The sequence below is a fragment of the Hemitrygon akajei genome, chromosome 9 (assembly GCF_048418815.1).
Source record: "Hemitrygon akajei chromosome 9, sHemAka1.3, whole genome shotgun sequence".
Classification (NCBI taxonomy): domain Eukaryota; kingdom Metazoa; phylum Chordata; class Chondrichthyes; order Myliobatiformes; family Dasyatidae; genus Hemitrygon; species Hemitrygon akajei.
This window is the reverse complement of record NC_133132.1, coordinates 26,887,841-26,908,312: the sequence shown is the minus strand read 5'-3', so window position 1 is coordinate 26,908,312 and position 20,472 is coordinate 26,887,841. Positions and strand designations below refer to the sequence as shown.

Sequence of the window (20,472 nt, the reverse complement as noted above, 5' to 3'; positions counted from 1 at the left end):
TAAGTTACAGTCAGGAATGAAAGCGAACAAATTTGCAACATCTAAACAGAAACTGGATTGTCTGAACAAATTGAGTTACTGTTGTGGCAGGGGGTTGCATATGCCAGACCAATGCAGGTTTAAAGGTGAAACTTGCAGAAAATGCAACGAAGTAGGACACACACAAAGAGACTATCAGGCAGTCAAAAATAAATGGACTGCACAGGGAAGAGAAAAGGGTAAAAAGTCAAGTTACAGTTGCAATAAACAGCACTAATCAGCATGCTTTTGATGAAAAATCTTACAATGATCAGAGTGATGAAGGACTGAGTAGCCTTGAAATTTATAATGTGAAAACTAAAAATTGACAAGCAATATGGCTTACACCAGAAGTGAACGGCAAATTAAGTACAATGGAAGTGGCAACAAAAATCTCCTGTGAGGATGACAGTTGTAACAGTGAAATACAATAACCAACAAGCTCCATTGGGTTTACATGTGGTAAAAACAGGAAGGCCAGCATTGTGGGGATGTAAGTGACCGAAACACCAACTTGATTGGAGATTCATCCACAATTTGCATACCATGTCCCCGGCAATAGAGTCAACTGAAAGCAAATTAAGAAAGGTACTGGACAGTGCAAGAGGTATTCAAGGATGGCATTGGAAACCTCAAACATATCAAGGGTAAAAGAGTGTTAAATGAAAATGCCACTCTCAAGTTTTACAAAGCTCATCCAGTTCCAAAGTAGCCAATGAGCTAGATCACATGGAGGCCGATGGAGTTCTTTCCAAGGTTGAGTGGAACCCATGGACGACACCAGGGGTCCCAGTAGCCAAGAGGAATGGGTCTGTCAGGATCTGTGGTGGTTTTAAGGACACCATCAAATCAGTACTAGAAGTAGATCAATACCCTTGATAGATGATATCTTTGCAAACCTTTCTGGAAGAAAACACCTCAGCAAAGTAGACTTAGCTGAGGCCTCGCTACAGATGGAGGTGAAAGGAGAGTCCAAAGTGGTTCTCACCATAAACACTCACAAAGGGCTTTATCACTATAATAGGCTTATCTCTGGAGTAGAATCTGCACTTGCACTTTGGCAGGAAGCCATGGACCAGGTGCTGCAAGGCTGCCCAGGCACTCAAGTGATCATCATTGTTACCAGTAAAGATGATCAGGAACATCTCCAAAATCTCAAGGCAGTATTAAAATGATTAGAAAATCACTAGCTCAGAGCATGAGGCAACAAATATGAATTCTTTAAACCAAGAATCACTTACCGTGGTCACACTATTGATGCACAAGGTTTAGAGAAGCGTGCTGAGAAAATTCAACAGTGGTGGATGGCCCAAGGCCAAAGGATACTCCACAGTTGTGGATCTCTAACTGGTTCCACCCAAACCTGACTACAGTACTCCATCACTTGAACTCATTACTCCAGATTGGGCAGAAAAGGCAATGGACAAAGCATCGCAACGTGGCTTTCAAACAGGCTAAGGCAATGGTGACATCCAAGTCTGTCCTTACACATTAAGATCCAAGTCGTCCCGTGAAGCTTGTTTGTGACGCCTTGCCTTATGGTATAGGTACAGTCATGTCACACGTTATGAGTGATGGAGACCAACACCCCATAGTCTTTGCATCACATTCCCTTACCACTGCAGAGAAAAATTACTCACAAACTGACAGAGGCCTGGAGTCCGCTTTGGGGTGTAAAGTGTTTCAACCAGTACTTGTATAGGAGAGTGTTTACCCTCATTATTGATCACTAACCACCATTTTCCATTTTCAATCCACAGAAGGGTGCCTTACTAATAGCAGCGTGAGTGCAAAGATGGGCTCTGTTTCTTCGAGCACTCAACTACAAGACTGAATTCAAGAGAACTACTAATCATCAAAGATGCTGATAGTCCCATTTACTCTTGGAAAAGGAAATACCTGAAAAATTTACAAACTGAGTATTCTTTCGACTCTGGACAAATCTTTCCACCAAACCATTTATAGCTGGGTGGTATGGCATAGATGTAATATTCTTATTCCATTCATTTTCAGGAATGACTGAACCTGTTCTGCAACAAATTGTGGTCCATTGTCACTAAGTGTTCTGGAACACCAGTCCTTGAGAAGAGGCTTCTCAACACATCAACAGTGTGCAAGGCTATAGTGGAGGCTATTGGGATCACTTCTGGCCACTTTGTAGCTGCATCCACTATTACCAAGAAATCTGTGCCCATGAAAGGCCCAGCAAAATCCACATGAATTGTCTACAAGGGCAATGCAGGCCATTCGCAGGGATGGCAAGGTGTTGCTCTTAATGTAGTCTCTTGAATGCAAATCGAAAGTCTCCCTATTATGGCAGAGAAGATCCAAAGGGAAACTGGAAAAGATCCCACACTGTCTCAGGTCTACTCAAAATGACTGGAATGTGCAACAGAAATCCCAATCCCCCATTTTTACCAGTGCTGGGATGAACTGCCCTTGAAGCTACCTTATTGAGAGTTGTTGTACCAAGCAAGTTGAGAGTTAAAGTGTTGGAGGAGCTACATGCTGGTCATTTAGGCATGGTCAAAATGAAAACCTTGGGTCAAAGCCTGGATAGATCAACAGATTGAGCAGCTTGCCATGCACTGTTCTGGATGCCATAACATTAAAGTACATGAATGGCATACATCATCATGCCACTACATCATAAGCGTGTGCCTCACTTAAAGTCAAAAACTAAGGCGCGCATTCCCGGCTCGGTGTTTTCCTTCCAATTGGCTTTATGTTTTGGAGTTACAAAAACATGACAACAATAACACTTTGAAAGTTGAAAAGAAATATTTGAATAGACTAATTAGCTGAATTGCACAGAAAAAAATAAAACAGTGCAGATTTGATTAGTCTGCTACTTTGAAGGAATTTGGAGACAGCAAAATCAACGAGTTTGAACTACAGATGAACCAGCGAAAGAAAGCATGAATCAACCTATGACACATCATATGTTCCCCTTGACCATGACTATACTACTATATCGGATACGATAGGGTCTTTTAAGAGACTTTTGGATAGGTACATGGAGCTTAGAAAAATAGAGGGCTATGGGCAAGCCTAGTAATTGCTAAGCTAGGGACAAGTTCAGCACAACTTTGTGGGCCGAAGGGCTTGTATTGTACTGTAGGTTTTCTGTGTTTCTACTGACACAGGCCACTGTTTCTCTAACGTGTTGCTGACTTCCCTATCCCTCCACAGTACAGAAGTAATTCCTCGACCATAACCCAGAGTTTACGATCCATTAGCAGGTCTGTCCCAACAGGTCCACCATCTCAGCCTATTTAATTCCAAATTTATTTCCTCCTTTCTACATTAGGCTTTTTACACTGACAAGTTCCTTCCCACTTACATCTGTGATAATTCTAACACCCTTCAATTTAACAGTTTTTTCTCCTGTCTCAGATGTGTCACTTGCACTTGTCTGCTTCAACAGGACTGCTTTGAGTCAGTGGACTGGGCATTTTCAAGAGCTCAAAGGACCTGAACAAATACACCACAGTTGTCACGGACTTTATGCACAGCCGTAGATGAGTGTGTCCCCAGAAATTCATTCAGAATCTTCCCCAACCAGAAGGTCTGGATGAAACAGGAGATCCACAACCTGCTGAGGGGCAGATCAGTGGCATTCAGGTCCGGTGAGTAAGATAAGAGATGCAGATATGACCTCCAGAAAGCAATCTCACATGCAAAGTGGCAGGACTTGTATGCTATCACCTCCTACAAAGTGAAACCAAGCCACATAGGTGGTAAACAAGTTTTTGCTCCCACAGGAGTTGAGGTTTTGGACTGAGACCCTTCATCAAGACTGGGAAAAAAGATGAGAAGTTACAGCAAGAAGGTGAGGGAGGGGAGGAAGAAGTACAAGGTGGTATGTGATAGGTGAAACCAGGAGAGGGGGAGGGGTGAAATGAAGAGCTGGGAAGCTGATAGGTGAAAAAGATAAAGGGCTGGAAAAGGGGGAATCTGATTGGAGAGGGTAGAACACCATGGAAAAAAGGTAAGAGAGCAGTGCGTGCAGAGAGAGCAGGGGAGCACATGCTAGTCACTTAGGCATGGTCAAAAGGATGTGCTCCCCTGCTCTCTCTGCACGCACTGCTCTCCACTTTCTCAGCAATAATTCTGACTTAACCATCAAACACAGATGGGGGGGTGGTGTAGTAGTAGTCTGGTGGACCTTGCTGAGGCCAGGCGACAACTCTGAGATACCTCTTTTTACTTATCCCTTGAACAGGACTCCACCAAGGAGCACCAGGCCACTGTCACCCACACCACCACTGTCCTAATTAACTCTGGGGAATCTCCCATCCACTGCCAGCAAACCTCATAGCTCCCTTACCCTGCACCTCCTGTTTCTACCTCCTACCCAAGATCCACAAACTTGAATGTCCAGGTAGACCCATTGTTTCTGTTTGTTCCCACCCGCCGAACTTACGTCTGCATACCTCCACTCTGTTTTAACCCCCTGGTTCAGTCCCTTCCTACCTACATCCATGACACTTCACATGCTGCAGAGGGTTGTAAATTTAGTCGGCTCCATTTTGGGTACTAGCCTACAAAGTACCCAGGACATCTTCAAGGAGCAGTGTCCATTATCATTATTAAGGACTTCCAGCACCCAGGGTATGCCCTTTTCTCACTGTTACCATCAGGTAGGAGGTACAGAAGCCTGAAGGCACACACTCAGTGATTCAGGAATAGCTTCTTCCCCTCTGCCATCTGATTCCTAAATGGACACTGAACCCTTGGACATTCCCTCACTCTTTTCTGTTTTATATAGTATTTCTATTTTTTGCATGATTTTTAATCTATTCAATACATGTATACTGTAATTGATTTACTTATTTAGTTATTACTATTTTATTTTGTTTTTTTCTTCTTCGTTTTCTTCGTTATATATTGCATTGAACTGCTGCTGCTAAGTTAACAAATTTCACATCACATGCAGGTGATAATAAACCTGATTCTGGTTCTGATGCTCTGGATCTTTTCAATGACTCCAAGTTCCATGTCTCATTTTCACCATGTACGGCCAGACCCAATATAGCTCCATTCCCCCATCAAGAGGGCCGTAAAATTCTCTGCTTCTTTCTAGATAATAGACCCAATCTGTTGCCGAGCTAACCACTTGGCCTGGTAAAAAACAAGGGCCGAGTCAGAAATGTTCATACTGTGGCCCGGTTAATCCGAAAGGAGACCAATCCTGACACCATGCGCCAGACAAGAATGGCTAACTGTCTGGTGTGACAAGCTATGAAATGAAATGACCACTCTACTCCGTCTGCAGGAACTGGTCCTCACTCTCAATAGTTTCTCCTTTGGCTCCTCTCACTGCCTCTAAACTGTGCTCAGGATGAGGCTTTCCATTCTAGGACTAATCAGATGTCCCCCTTCTTCAAGGAAAGGGGTTTTCCTTCCTCCATCAATACTACCCTCCCCCACATCTCTTCCATTTCACACACGCCTGCCCTCATCCCATCCTCCCACCAACCCACCAGGGATAAATAGGGTTCCTCTTATCTTCATCTATCATCCCAGTAGCCTCCACTTCCAGTGCATAATTCTCCTTATCTTCCATCACCTCCTACAGACCCCACCACCATTACATCTCTCTCCTGCCTTCCCCCTCAATTCCTGCTTTTCACAGGGATTGCTCCCTACATGACTCCCTTGTCCATTCGTCCCTCCCCACTGATCTCTGTCCTGGTACTTATCCTTGCAAGCAGAACAAGTGCTACACCTGCCCTTACACCTCTTCCAGTTGAGTCAACACTTCAACTGTGAGTCTATTGGGGTCATACACTGTATCTGGTGTTCCCAGTATGGCCTCCGACGTAGATTGGGAGACTGCTTTGCTGAACACCTGCGCTCCTTCCACAGGAAAAAGTGGGATCTCCCGGTGGCCACCCATTTCATTTCTATTTCCCATTCCCATATGCCAGTGCATGGCCCCCTCTACAGCCACGAAGAGGCCACACTCAGGTTGGAAGAACATCACCTTATTTTCCATCTGGGTAGCGTCTAACCTGATGGCATAACCATTGATTTCTTGAACTTCTGATAATTACCCCTCCCCACCATTCCCATCTCTCACCTCATCTCCTTACCTGCCCATCACCCCCATTACTTTCCTCTGGTGCTCCTCCCTCCCTCCCCCCTTCCCTTTTTCCCATAGTCTTCCACCCTCTCCTATCAGATATCTCTTTCACCCATCAGCTTCGCAGCTCTTGATTTCACCTCTCCCCCTCCCGTTTCACCTCTCTCCTTCCTCCCCTCCCCCCACCTTCTTGCTCCAAAGTCTCACCTTTTTTCCAGTCCTGATGAAGGGTCTCGGTTCAAAACATCTACTGCTTACTCTTTTCCATAGATGATGACTGGCCTGTCGAATTCCTCTAGCATTTTGTGTGCGTTGCATCAATGTCTTTTGTGCTCATTTTAACTGTCAAAATATGGATGCACTTTCACAAACTCTCACAGCCCCCGATGACCCTGTGGTTTTGGTCTCTGAGGCCAATATGAGAGCATCCTTCAGGAGGGTGAACCCATAGAAAACACCTGGTACAGATGGGGTACCTGGCTGAGTATTAAAGACCTGTGCTGACTAACTGCAGGAGCGTACACCAATATCTTTAACCTCTTGCTTTGGCAGCCTGAGATACCCACTTGCTTAAAGCAGGCTTCAATAATACTGGTGCATCAATGACCATCATCCAATAGCACTTACACATGCTGTAATGAAATGCTTTGAGGTTGGTGATGAACCCTATCAGCTCCTGCCTAAGAAGCAACTTGGGTCTGTTCCAATTTGCCTACCATCACAACAGATCAACTATAAATGCTATTTCATTGGCTCTTCACTCAACCCTGGAGCATCTGGACAGTGAAAATGCAAACAAGAGGGTGCTCTTCATTGACTACAGCTTGGCATGGTGGAGGATTACAAGTACCTGGGGATACGAATTGACAATAAACTGGACTGGTCAAAGAACACTGAGGCTGTCTCCAAGAAAGGTCAGAGCCGTCTCTATTTCCTGAGGAGACTGAGGTCCTTTAACATCTGCCGGACGATGCTGAGGATGTTCTACGAGTCTGTGGTGGCCAGTGCTATCACGTTTGCTGTTGTGTGCTGGGGCAGCAGGCTGAGGGTAGCAGACATCAACAGAATCAACAAACTCATTTGTAAGGCCAGTGATGTTGAAGGGGTGGAACTGGACTCTCTGACGGTGGTGTTTGAAAAGAGGATGCTGTCCAAGTTGCATACCATCTTGAACAATAACTCCCATCCACTCCATAATGTACTGGTTAGGCACAGGAGTACATTCAGCCAGAGACTCATTCCACCGAGATGCAACACTGAGCGTCATAAGAAGTAATTCCTGCCTGTGGCCATCAAACTTTACAACTCCTCCCTCGGAGTGTCAGACACTCTGAGCCAATAGGCTGGTCCTGGACTTATTTCCACCTGGCATAATTTACTTATTATCATTTAATTATTTCTGGTTTTGTTTTGCTATATTTCTACTCTATTCTTGGTTGGTGCAACTGTAACGAGAGAGAGTGAGAGAGGAGAGAGAGAGAGAGAGAGAGACACACACACTGTGGTATTTCAAAATTATCAGGTGAATGAGCAGCTTTTGGGGTACTGCAACTGTGTCTTTATGATGCTTTGCTGCATGCTTGAGTGCTCGGTGGAGGATGCCGATGCTTTTTTTCCTGGTGGGGGAGGGGGGAGCTGGGGTTCTAACATTTAACTGTCATTCATTCTTTGGGGCACCTTTCTGTTTTCATGGATATATATTGTATACATTTCTCTGACATTAAATGCACCTTTGAAACCCTTGAACTATTTTGTATTTTATATTTATGATTAATTTAGATCACTTTGTAGATACCTGTCTTCACACAAAAGGGTCTTTTTCTATTGATCAGTATCAAAAAAGACAAATTAAATCCGCTGTGATTCAATGTTGTAAAACAATAAAACATGAAAACTTCTGGGGGGGGGGGGGGTGAATACTTTTTATAGGCACTGTATTTGTATTTAATACAGGGGAAAGATTAAACAGCAGATCTATGTGTGATTTGCTCATGATCATAGATCCAAGTAATGTTTGACTATGGAATAATTTAATTGTCAGTGAAGGTTTAACAAATAATATGGGTACCCCTACTTACCCGGTCAGCTGTAGCACTGGCAAAAATCATGTCCAATATACTTGCATTGTACTCAAGTGTGCACAGCTTGTTGGGAGCCGCTTTCATTGCAATCGAAAGGGCCACGCTCCGTCCATGCCTCACCATCCAGTCAATACCAGATATATCAGCTACAAAATAAAGACAAGCAACATCAATAATTCTACCTATAAAACAGTTAACTGTGTTTACGAAATATAGTCTACAATCAGGTGAAAGAGCATATAAAATTACCTGTAATTTATGCTCTTGATAATTAATCATATAAATACAGTATTGTGTAGTTGGGGGTAACACACCAAAAAGACACATCTTCAATGATCAGTGTCATCTCAAAGGCCAGCAAGAGACAAGACCCAAGCCCATTTGCTACGCCTTTACTTTTAAAAATTCTTTATATGAAATACAAAATTGATCCCCATGTTGAATGCTGAATCTGAAATTATTTTCCAAAGTTATTTTTTGATGGATTCAAATTCTGTGACATTGAAAACCATTTTGAACAGAAGTTTATTTTTAACTGCTCTAAACCACGAATGATGTGAACAATTGGGATACTCAGTTTTAAAGAAACAAAACTTGACTTAAATTTTCAAGAACTGATTAACTGATCATGGACTGTAGTAAACTATTTGAAGTGTGACGAAGACTTAAATTTAAATAGTATCTTTCTCAAACTTTAAACCAAAATGCTAATAGGCATAATGTGCAGCTATTCACTAATGAGTCAGAAGATCAGAGGTTCTTGAAAATTCAGCTCTCTTTTCGTGACTGATGCAGCGTTTATAGAGATTAAATTCCAAGATGAAAATTCACTTTCTACATTCTGAATTTACAAATTTCAAAAGTGGTTGGGGAAACAAGTTTATAATGGGTGCAAAAATACAGGAAAGAACAAAAACAGGATAGACCCAGTGCCAGAAATTAAATGGCAAGCATCATTATTTGAGTATACCAGATTGTCTATTGTAGTATTTAAGGACAATTCAAGTTAACCCTTACATGCTTGCCTCACTATAACTTTCTCCAACCCCCAAACCAGGTGTAAATGAGCTTCCCCTTGAACTCTCTACAATATCTTGTGACCTCAAATCTGTCATACTTTTCTGGATGCCCTGCAAATGTGGAGGCAATTTTTGACACCTACATCCCAGATAAACCTTTCATAATCTTACAGGCTTCCTTTAAGAGACAGAAGAGACTCTGTTTGTTCAACCTTTCCTGAAAGTTTGAGTAATCTGAGTGAATGGAGTCTTAAATAAACAATGCATAATATTCTGAATATGGAGCTGCACGTATCTGGGAATGATTCCCCTCTAACAGCACAGTCACTTGTGGAGATTCTGCATGACATCTAAAACTTTGACAAACTTCCACAGATGTGCAAGAGAGAGTATACTGACTGGCTGCATCACAGCCTGGTATGGAAACGCCAATGCCCTTGAACAGAAACCCTACAAAAAGTACTGGCTTTGGTCAAGTTCATCACAGGCAAAATCCTCAGGCTAAACACATCTTCATGAAACGCTGTCACAGAAAAGTAGTATCCATCATTAGGGAACCCCACCACCTAGGACATGCTCTCTTCTCCTTGCTGCCATCAGGATGAAGATAGAGTAGCCTCAGGACTCTAACTACCAGGTTCAGGAACAGTTATTAACCATCAGGCTCTTGAACTAGAGGGGATAAACTTTACTTGCCCCATCATTGAAATGTTCCCACAACCAATGGAGTTACTCTCAAGGACTCTTCATTTCATGTTATCAATACTTATTGCTCATTTATTTATTATTGTTGCTTCTTTCTGTACTTGCACAGTTTGTTGCCTTTACACTCTGGTTGAATGGCTGGTATTCTATAGATTTATTGAGAATGCCCAAAAGAAAATGAATCTCAGGGTTGTATACGGTGGCATGTATGTACTTTGATAATAAAATTTACTTTCAACTTACCCAAAAGGTCATTTTTGAGTACTGCATTGAGTTCATCATCTGGTAAAAATGAACACAATTCTCCTAAACAACCAGCAGAAGCCATGCGTGTGGCATCCTGAGAGAAAGAAGATTCGACCATCAGCCCAGTACATAAAGAAAATTACAAAATACTCCAGAACTTTCACAAAGTCCTCGTAAATGGAATAACTAATGCACGTTCCCTGGGTGCTGCTTTTAGAAACATCCATAAATTGGAACGTGCACAAAAAAAAACACTAGATATGGTAATCATGACTACAGAATATTATAATGATCAGCATCAAAAGCACACAAGACTGATAACAACAATTGCTAAAACTGGAGAGGGAGAGGAAAGAAGTTCTGCTATTCATAGGAATTAAGCACAAATGCCAGACTTTTGAATTTAATAATATTATGGCAGCTCTTTTGTATGTGGTAGTGTCCTTAAATCAGGTGTTCTTAACTCAAGGATGGCCTATATTACATTTTATAGCCTGTGTAAAACCATTTGCTCAAGATACTACTTCATACTGAGCTTAGAGCAGATGAACATGTCACTCAAGTAATAACTGACTGCTTTCCCAATTTACTGTGCATTATTAGGAGAACCAAGAATTTTCCAACCTCCAACAGGCCTGTCGTACCTCATCGTGCCCCAGCATTCCTAACAACCAAGTGGTGAGATTTTTACGGATATTTCCATCAACCTTGGCACCAGCTCCTTGAATGACAAATCGCAGGGCCTGAAGTTGAGTCTCTCTGAAAGTAGAGATATAGATTACTTTAAAATACAGTGTAATTTTAATTCAAAGATTCTGATGACATAGAAGACCTGAATAAGAAAACCCTGGATAATTTAACGTCCTTCCCAAGAGACTGTAAACAAAATACTCTGAACAGATGCTCAAACACCAGATTTCTAAATTATAGCCTCCCTATTATTTATGCAATATTTCACTGCCCCAATGGACTGCTATACCCGATTGAAAAAGTAGAGCCAAATAGACTCTCACTTTTCTCTCAGAATCATTCTAAACTTCAGACATTTTGAACGTACACTCAGTGGCCATCTCTTCACCTACTTGTATGCAAATATCTCATCAGCTGAACATGTGGCAGCAATTTAATGCATTAAAATTTGCAGGTATGGTCAATAGGTTCAGACCAAACGTCAGAATGGGGAAGCAGTGACTAAGACCATGGAATGATCACTGGTGGTTTGGCTATCTCAGAAACTGCTGATCCCCTGGGATTTTCACACACAACAGCCTCTAGAGTTTACAGAGAACTGTGCAAGAAAATAAAATCCACTGAGTGGCAGTTGTGTGGACAAAAACACCTTGTTAATGAGAGAGGTCAGAGGAGAATGATTCAAGCTGATAGTTTAACTCAAGTAACTATGCATCATGACAGTGGTGTGCAGAAGAGCATCTCTGAATGCACATGTCAAATCTTGAAGTGGATGGGCTACAGCAGCAGAAGATGACACCGGTTCCACTCCTGTATGTAATAAAGTGGCCACTGAGTGTACGTTACATTGTTACGTACCCCGCAACTGGGTCACTTACCAGCAAAGATAGAGAGGTCCGTTGAAGTCTGATGGTACTATTTTTAACAGTATTTATTGATAAAAATACACAAAAATAATATCAATGCAACCATACAGATAACATACGTCGTCAATACTAAATCTAAAAGCGCGGGTATAATAATAATCAATAAGAAATAACTCTATTGTTGTCTAGGGGATAATGTATTGTCCGATGGAAATATAAAAGTCACTCAAGTTCATTCAAGCTGCAGGCTGCAGCCTTTGGTTGGAGTCAAGAGAGAGAGTTTAAAACTTGCCCATTCCTTTTATGATGTCAATCCTTCAAGAGTCGTTGGGGCTGATTTCTCCTTTGTTTTAGCTAAAGCCATTCTTCCGTGGTAAGGCCCACCAATTCCGAGGCAAATGGAAAAGGACGCACGTGGGCTTTCCACCGGCTTTCGCTATTACGCTGTTACAGGATTTCTAGCGTTTCTTCTGGTGCGTCTGAAAAGGGGTTGTTCCCCAGACCTTCTTTTATCCTTACTCGCGGGGTCTCAGATGTCAATCAGGTTGGGGAGGATGCCATCCCCCCAACCAGCCCACGTTGCTCATTCCTTGAGGGCATCGATGAATAGCACAGCGCTCAATACACAATTCCATCTCCAAGAGACAATGGCCGGTTCCCGTGGCTTTGAAATCGCTGAGGGCCAGGACATTCCAAGCCCCCTGTGGATTCTGCATCTCTCTCATTTCCTGGGTCTCCTGACCTGAATTAAGAGCGATCTTGCGATTCTCAAAAAGGAAGGGGCTTCTTTCTACCCTTCGGCCCCTCAGAGTTGGGGCGCAGGCGTAACAACATATTTATATTAATTTTACAGTTCCTCCTGTTCCACAACACCAATATATTTCTATCATGGAACAGTCTCTGTTCAAATACAGTATGTTTATTATCTGGAGCAAGATCACTCCAAAGGTAAGTCCTTCATGTTCCACATACACTGATTAAGGCAATTCACTACACACTTGGAATTTTCTGGAAGAAGAATCCTATTTATTGCTCCTGTTGCAACAAAATTCATTTTCCCTTTACTTTATGGCACATACCTGACATTAGAATCATCTGCATTCCGTGCTAGATTCAGCAATTCAGTAAACAATGGGTCCACCTTGGTGTGAATAACTATCAGATTTCCAAGAGCTTCAGCTGCTTTTAGACGGACTGCACGATTTGTATCAGACAGGGCTTTTGTGAAGGTGGTCTGAAGCTGTGGAAGGAAGGGCTTCAGTGCAATCCCCACCTGTGTGTCAGAAATATATCATAAAAATATAGCAATAATGCAAACTTTGAGTCAGCATTGAAAATTATTTCAGCTAGGAAAACCTCTTTTGCCTGTGTTATGTACTGCTTTAACAACAGTCAAGCTAGCTACTAAAAGCACATCAAAAATTACTGGATATAACAGAAGCAATTGTGGTGTCAATGCATGTTATTTGTTTCAATAGAAGACGTGTGAAAAGTCACACAGAATACAACAGCAGAAATGCTTTACAGGGAACAATTCTCAGTTTATCATCAACTGCACCACACATACATTTAAATATTGATGGGTACAGACTGCTGTGGAGGTCAAGACACTGGGTATATTGAAAGGGGAAGTTGAGAGGTTTTTGATTAGTAAGGGCATCAAAGTTACAGGGAGAAGGCAGGAGAATGGGGTTGAGAGATATAATTAATCAGCCATGGTGGAATGTCAGAGCGAACTCAATGGACCAAATGGGCTATTTCTGCTCCCATGTCTGATGGGTGGGTCCAGGATGAGACGTTCAGTATTTGAATCAGAAAAAAAAACACTGCTCACACATCCAATGCCGGAGGAACTCAGCAGGTCAGGCAGCATGTGTGGAGAGGAATAAACAGCTGACATTTCAGGTCAAGACCATAGCTCACATCATTAGGATGCATACACAGTGAACATCGTATGTCATAGTCATTCAATAAGATTTTTATTGACTGTGAATTTGAGTAGATTGCTGCAACATTTTGCCACGAGAGGGCATAATTTGGTCATGGGATGCACATATTTGGGCGGCAGGAGCTCATTTGGCAGAAAGAGTCTGTTATCCTGCTGTATCTCTAAATAAAAATAAATAAATAATATTACTTTTGCCTTGTCCATTTCGTGTTCAATAAGTCTCAGTATCCATACTGAGACTTGGCTAGCTAGCAAGAAGGGGAAAACTGGAGATATACAATCCATTTACAAAGCTGGAAAGATTATATATGCTAAGCAAACACAGGAAACTTCATCTTTGTAGCTTTGTTATCAGGTTTGATGTCAGAATACAATTTACTGACAGAATTGTTTGCAGGTGTCCAATAATATACCTATTGAACAGTATGTGGCTTATGAACTGGGAGCAGAACATTATAAACTGAGAAATTACTTTTTTCGAGAAGTTATGGCTCCACTTCGGGAAAATGGGAAAAATTGTTGGATACACAAGGAAAAGTTGGAAGGGCTCCAAGAAGAGCGAGGGACAAAAGATAATGATGAGAAGTTCCAGGTGAATAACCACACTGAGACTGTCTGCAAGTCATTGTGCCTCTACTATTTTGTGGATCTTCACAGCCCAACAGTAAAAATCAGTGAAGCTTTATTAATGTTGTAAATATATTTTAGCGATCAATACGTAATACGTCTCTATTACAGCTTTTGAAACATTAAATGCTTCTCCAGTCTCCTTGCTTATTTTCAGTATATCTTGTTATTGATTCTTACTATAAACATTTAAAAGTAATTTTTTTGCTACATACAGCTTCATAAGACCACAAAACATATTTTCTTTGTACATGTACGATGGGGGAGATGAGCAGGCATCAATGGGAAGACAAAATAAAAAAACTGGATGGGATATATTTGGTATTCAAGACTTCTGTTCTTACCTTACTGAGCAATAAGCTGAGGGTGTCCAAGAGAGCGACCTTAACGTTCCAGCTGAACCGATCACCCAATATACGAATTAGAGGTCCAGTGATGTTCACCACTGATGGCTTCAGTGCTTCTGCAGAAGTTAGTTTGATTACAAGCCCAAGGGCTTTGGCAGCTTCCTCCTTCTGGTCAGGGTTTCCAGTTAATACACCTTCTCGTAGAATGGGCAAAATGGATGTAACACCCTGCAATAACATGCTATGTTAACTTTCTATCAAACATCAACAAAATTAAGTTATTATAGCCATTAGAGAGACTTGGTTGAGGAGGGGCAATGTTCAGGGGACTCCATGATTTTAGACATGATAGAGGTGGAGGTATTAAAGGGGATGGTTTGGCATTGCTGGTCAGAGAAAATGTCATAGCAGTGCAGACAGGATAGACTGGGAGCTTCGTCTACTAAAGCTATATGGGTGAAATTGAAGGATAAGAAAGGGATGACCACATTAATGTGATTCTATTATTGATCACCCAGCAAGATTTAGAGGAAAAAATTTGTAGAGTGAGATCGCAGAAAAATAAAATTGTAATAGTAGGTGATTATAACTTTCTACGTATTGACTGGGACACCCATTCTGTAAAAGGACTAGGTGGGACAGAGTTTGTCAGATATTTTCAGGGAACTTTCCTTAATCAATATATAGAGTTTCCAACTAGAGAGAGTGCAATACTGGATTTCCTACTAGGCCATGAGACAGGGCAGGTGATAGAAGTGTTTGTAGGAGAACACTTTGGATCTAGTTATCATAATTCCATTAGTTTCAACATTATAATGGGGAAGAACAGGACTGGTCCTTGGGTTCAGATTCCAAATTAGAGGAAGGCGAATTCTGATGGCATCAGAAAGGATCCGGCAGGTGTGGATTGAGATAGATTGTTTTCTGGCAAAGGAATACTTGGTGTGTGGGAGACCTTCAAAAGTAAAATGTTGGGAATACATTGTTTGTATATTCCTGTAGAATAAAAGGCAATTGGTTTTCAAGAGATCTTGTGGACCTGGTTAAGAAGAAGGTGCAGAGCAAGGAAGAAATGAGGTGCTTGAGAAGTATAAGAAATGCAAGAGAACATTTAAGAGAGAAATCAAGAGGGCTAAGGGAAGTCATGAGATTGATCTGGGAGACAAGGTGAAGAAAAATCTCAAGGGCTTCTACAGTAATCTTAAGAGCGAAAGGATAGCAAAAGACAAAATTGGTCCACTTAAAGATCAGTATGGCATCTACTGCATACATGAAGCTGAAAGACATGGTGAGATGGTGAGATCTTAAATGGATTTTTTGCATTTGTATTTATTCATGAGACAGACAGGGAGTCTACAGACCTGAGGCAAAACAGAAGAGAGGTAATGGACCGCATACAGATTACAGAAGAGGAGCTGCTTGCTGTCTTGAGGCTAATTAGAGCAGATAAATCCCCAAGACTTGACAAGTTGCTTCCCTGGACCTTTTGGGAAGCTAGTGCAGATTTTATAGGGGGCCTAGCCAAAGGTATTTGAAATGTCCTTAGTCACGGGTGAGGTGCTGCAGGATTGGAGGACAGTTAATGTTGTTCTGTTGTTCAAGAAAGGCTCTGAGAATTATAAGCTGGTGAGCCTACATCAGTAGTGGAAAATTGTTGGAAGGCAACATAACGATATATCAGTACTTGAATAAACTGTGCCTGATTAGGGATAGTCAAGATGGCTTTGTGCGTTGGAAGTCTTGTTGAACCAATCTTATAAAGTTTTTTTTCCCTTCAGGAAAATAGATGAAGGAAAGGCAGTGGATGCTGTCCACATGGACTTTAGCAAGGCCTCTGACAAAACCCTGCATGAGAGGCTGATCAATGAGGTTTAGCTGCTTGTCACTGAGGACGAGTTAGTAAACTGGATTCAACGTTTTCTTCATTTAAATCAAAGGGCACTGAGGAGTGTGGTAGAAAAGAGAGATCTGGGAATACAGATCCATAATTCTTTGAAAGTGGTATCACAGGTAGATGGGGATCATAAAGAGAACTTTTGGCATATTGGCCTTCGTTATCAGAGTATTGACTATTGGAATTGGGATGTTGAAGATGTATAAGACATTGGTGAGGCTAAATTTGGAGTACTGTGTGCAGTTCTGGTCACCTGCCTACAAGAAAGGTATCAATAAACTTGAAAGAGTACAGAGAAAATTTACAAAGTTGTTGCTGGAACTTGAAGACATGAATTATATAAGGAAAGGTTGACTAAGTTAGGACTTAATTCCCTGGAGAGTAGGAGAATGAGGGAAGATTTGATAGAGGTATACAAAATTATAAGGGGTCTAGATATAGTAAATGCAAGTAGGTTTTGTGCACTGAGGTTGGGTGATCATTGGTAGGGGCGAAAGGTGAAATAGTTAAGGGGAACATAAGGAGTAACAACTTCTCTCAGACGGTGGTGAGAGTGTAGAACAAGCCACCAGTGGATGTGGGTTCGATTACAACATTTAAGAGAAGTTTGAATAAGTAGATGGATGGGAGGAGTATGGAGGGCTATGGTCCAGGTGTGGGTTAATGAAACTAGGTAGAGTAACAGGTTGGTATGGACTACATGTGCTGTAGTGCTCAATGATTCTATAACTATATTGAATGTCCACCATCTATCCTTAGGCATTTTGAGTAGAATCTTAAAAACATAACGTTACTGAGGGCTCTCTTGCATCACACTAGTTCCTTGGGTTCAGCCTGACCCCATTCTGCCATGTGAAGTAGAGTCCTAACAATGCACCTACTTCACGAAGAGGAAGAAAATTACACCACATAATCTCCCTTTCCAATTCTCACCCTCTGCTAGTAACTTCGTTAACTCAAAACCAATGAAACTATTTCACTGTGTTCTCAACCCTCAAATACGTTTCTGAAGGTTACTCTCAATCACTTTCACCTTTTAATTTGTACCCTAAAATATTGACGCAGCAACCCGCAATTATTTAAAAGTCCTCCTGCTTTGGCAGCCTCAACATATACTGTATTTCTGCACCAACACCAAACAGAATAAAACATTATTTGGAGTATTTGCCACAGAACAATTATTGGTTGATTTATGCCCAGAAAGATTTTCTTACTTTCTTGGGAAGGCAGAATCCCAGTAAATGCTCCCCTTTGGTCTCTGCTGCTGCTGCTCGGATGTCTCTGTGTAGATCATCCACAAGTGATAATTGGCTTCCAGCATCCAACTTCTGATACAGGAGAAAGAAAAAGATAGTATTACGTTTGCTGGGAGATCTTTGCATTCAAATCAGTATTCTAAAAATACAGTTTCATCATATAATAATATATTATAATTTCACTTTTAAGTAAACTAGATAATGAATTACCTGGCAAATCCATAGGTGATTATACATTGGCTCAGAATTTGCTGGCACAGATGAAAAACTTTAGAACCCCATGTCTGGACCTATTGGGTCTGACCCAGAGTACAGTGCTAAGCCCTGAACAGTAACAGGGCCTCAAATGAAGCAGAGCAGAAACTATTTCACTGACAGTTCTGGTAAAAAGCAAACCATGTCACCACCCTTGCTGTCTTTCAAAGCTGCCTGGGATTTTAAATTATCTTTGACTATTTGAAAAACATCTTAAAAACAACTAATTGCAAAATATTGAAAAATTCTAGAATTTAAAAATATATAAAATTAATCAATTATACTATATATACACACAAGAGTGCAATGTATTGAAACAAATAGCATCAACTAACGATCTCTCCTTGCTGCTGCCATCAGAAAGGTGGCACAGGACCCTTAGGACACACACCACCAGGTTCAGGAACACTTACTACCCATCAGGCCCCCGAACCAGACGGGATAACTCATTTGCTGCATCATTAAACTGCTCCCACAGCCTATGGACTCTCTTTCCAAGGACTCTTCAAGTCATATTCTTGACATTTATTGCTTATTTATTTATTACTATTGTTATTATTATTTTTCTTTCTTTTCATATTTGCAGAGTTTATTGTCTTCTGCACACTGGTTGTCCACCCTGTTGGTGCTCTCTTTCATTATTCTATTATGGTTATTGGATTTATTGAGTATGTCCACAAGAAAATTAATCAAGAATTGTGTACTAGAGCACAGAGTGTAAAGTATTGAAACCAATACCGTCAACTAATGGGGAGTAACTTTAGGATTTCCACATAACTGTGGAAGTGTGGAAGTCTTGGATCTTCACTTTTGGGACTTTGTTCAGAACTACATTTACTAGTAAAGACTGACTTACTGCCTGAAGGCAGATGAGAAGTTCGTAATCAAGGCTATCCACTGCAAAGCTTCAGTGCAAATTAAGCAACACAGCACTCAGCAGGGCATCCCACCCTGCAGGCACGCACGCACGCGCGCGCACACACACACACACAGAGATACGTACACATACCTTTGTTATTGCATTTAGAGCATCCCAACTCTCATTCAAGACAGTTGTATCAGAGTCATTGAGCAACCTGATCAAGCCAGACATCAAGTTCCTGACATGGGCAAAGTAGTCGGCCTTGGTCTTCGAGCAGTATATATTGATAATTGTCGCTGCAGATTTGCGCATCCCAACCTCTGAACTCCTCGTTGCTTCTAGGAGGTCCTCTAGAATGACTCTTTGACCAACCTCATCTCCCACAGACAAGATTACTGTCTGACAGTTGGCCAGCTCCTGCAGAAAAGGTAAATATCTCAGCGATGCATGACTGAATGGTAAGAATGGCCACAACACTGAAGGTAAAGGAGGATAGTGGTGGCTAACAGACAGTTGCATGTGGGATCTAGAGTAACAGCAATATGACATATTAGAACAAAGCAGGTTGAAGATATGGATGCAATATAACTATCATAACTTCATTTAAAATGTTAATATTTAGGATATGTGGCTGATTTTGAACTACCGTAGATTCCGGATTTTAAGCCGCTACTTTTTTCCCACATTTTGAACAGCTTTGAACTTTGCGGCCTTTAAAACGGAGCGGCTAATACATGATTTTTTTTTCATGCCGCCTCGTAAACATTTTGCCTCGTAACAGTAGACCAATAAAATTGATGAGTAGTTCACAGAGGTCCAATGAAATTGTACGATAAATCAAGCGCACTTTCACAATTAAATTATTGTAAATCAGTCATTTGTACTCACCCTCATCAACATGGAAAACACTCGAAGAAAAGCATTGTGTTGCCTTTATGGCAGTTACTTAGTTTATAATATTTTCGCTTAGTAATTCATTTTCTAGTTAAAGTTAGAAGAGTTTTAACTATATTTGTTTTCTGTACTACATCGCGGGATGCTATGACGTCACACCCGGTTTCGCCGCGTCTTGTGGGAAAAATGCCGTTTGCGATAAAACGGGACGGAGGGAGGGAGCGCATTACGCGAGCGGCTTTGGATCTGAGCGAACGCTGCTTTTAAGTTAAAGGCGATCAATAACTTTTCCTGGTAGGCTGCAGTATATATATTTTTTACCAGTCGTTAGGAGATATTGGAATGTTGTTCAGTAAAGAAGTATACGCAACGTATATTTTAAAGTAGCCGCGTTACGGGCACGGTTCGAAAAAAAGCATTTGCAATATGTATTTGTTTTTGTTACCATATGGATTTAATTAAAAGTTAAAAAATCCTCACGTGTAATATCTTTCTGTGTAAATATCTCATATTACAACGTGGGACACCTGCGGCCGAAAATCCGGTGCGGCCTGTACAATTAAAAAATTGATTTTATTTCTAAAATTAGAGCCAGCGGCTTTTAATCAGGTGCGCTCTGTAGTCCGGAATCTACGGTACTTAAAAATTTCAAAAATAACCTTTGCACTTAGATACC

The 20,472-nt window shown here is 41.3% G+C and overlaps 1 protein-coding gene across 1 annotated transcript in view; it reads right to left on the bottom strand.

The window, feature by feature from the left end:
- The window catches only part of gcn1 (GCN1 activator of EIF2AK4), a 187,807-nt gene that overhangs the window by 20,867 nt on the left and 146,468 nt on the right, over positions 1-20,472 (bottom strand). Inside the window, exons 49-55 of the mRNA XM_073055683.1 lie at positions 19,050-19,319; positions 17,744-17,857; positions 14,633-14,863; positions 12,793-12,986; positions 10,802-10,916; positions 10,155-10,251; positions 8,185-8,333 (exon numbers count right to left, since the gene is read on the bottom strand). Of these exons, the coding sequence (XP_072911784.1) occupies positions 8,185-8,333; positions 10,155-10,251; positions 10,802-10,916; positions 12,793-12,986; positions 14,633-14,863; positions 17,744-17,857; positions 19,050-19,319 (1,170 nt within the window). The remainder of the gene's footprint in view (positions 1-8,184; positions 8,334-10,154; positions 10,252-10,801; positions 10,917-12,792; positions 12,987-14,632; positions 14,864-17,743; positions 17,858-19,049; positions 19,320-20,472) is intronic.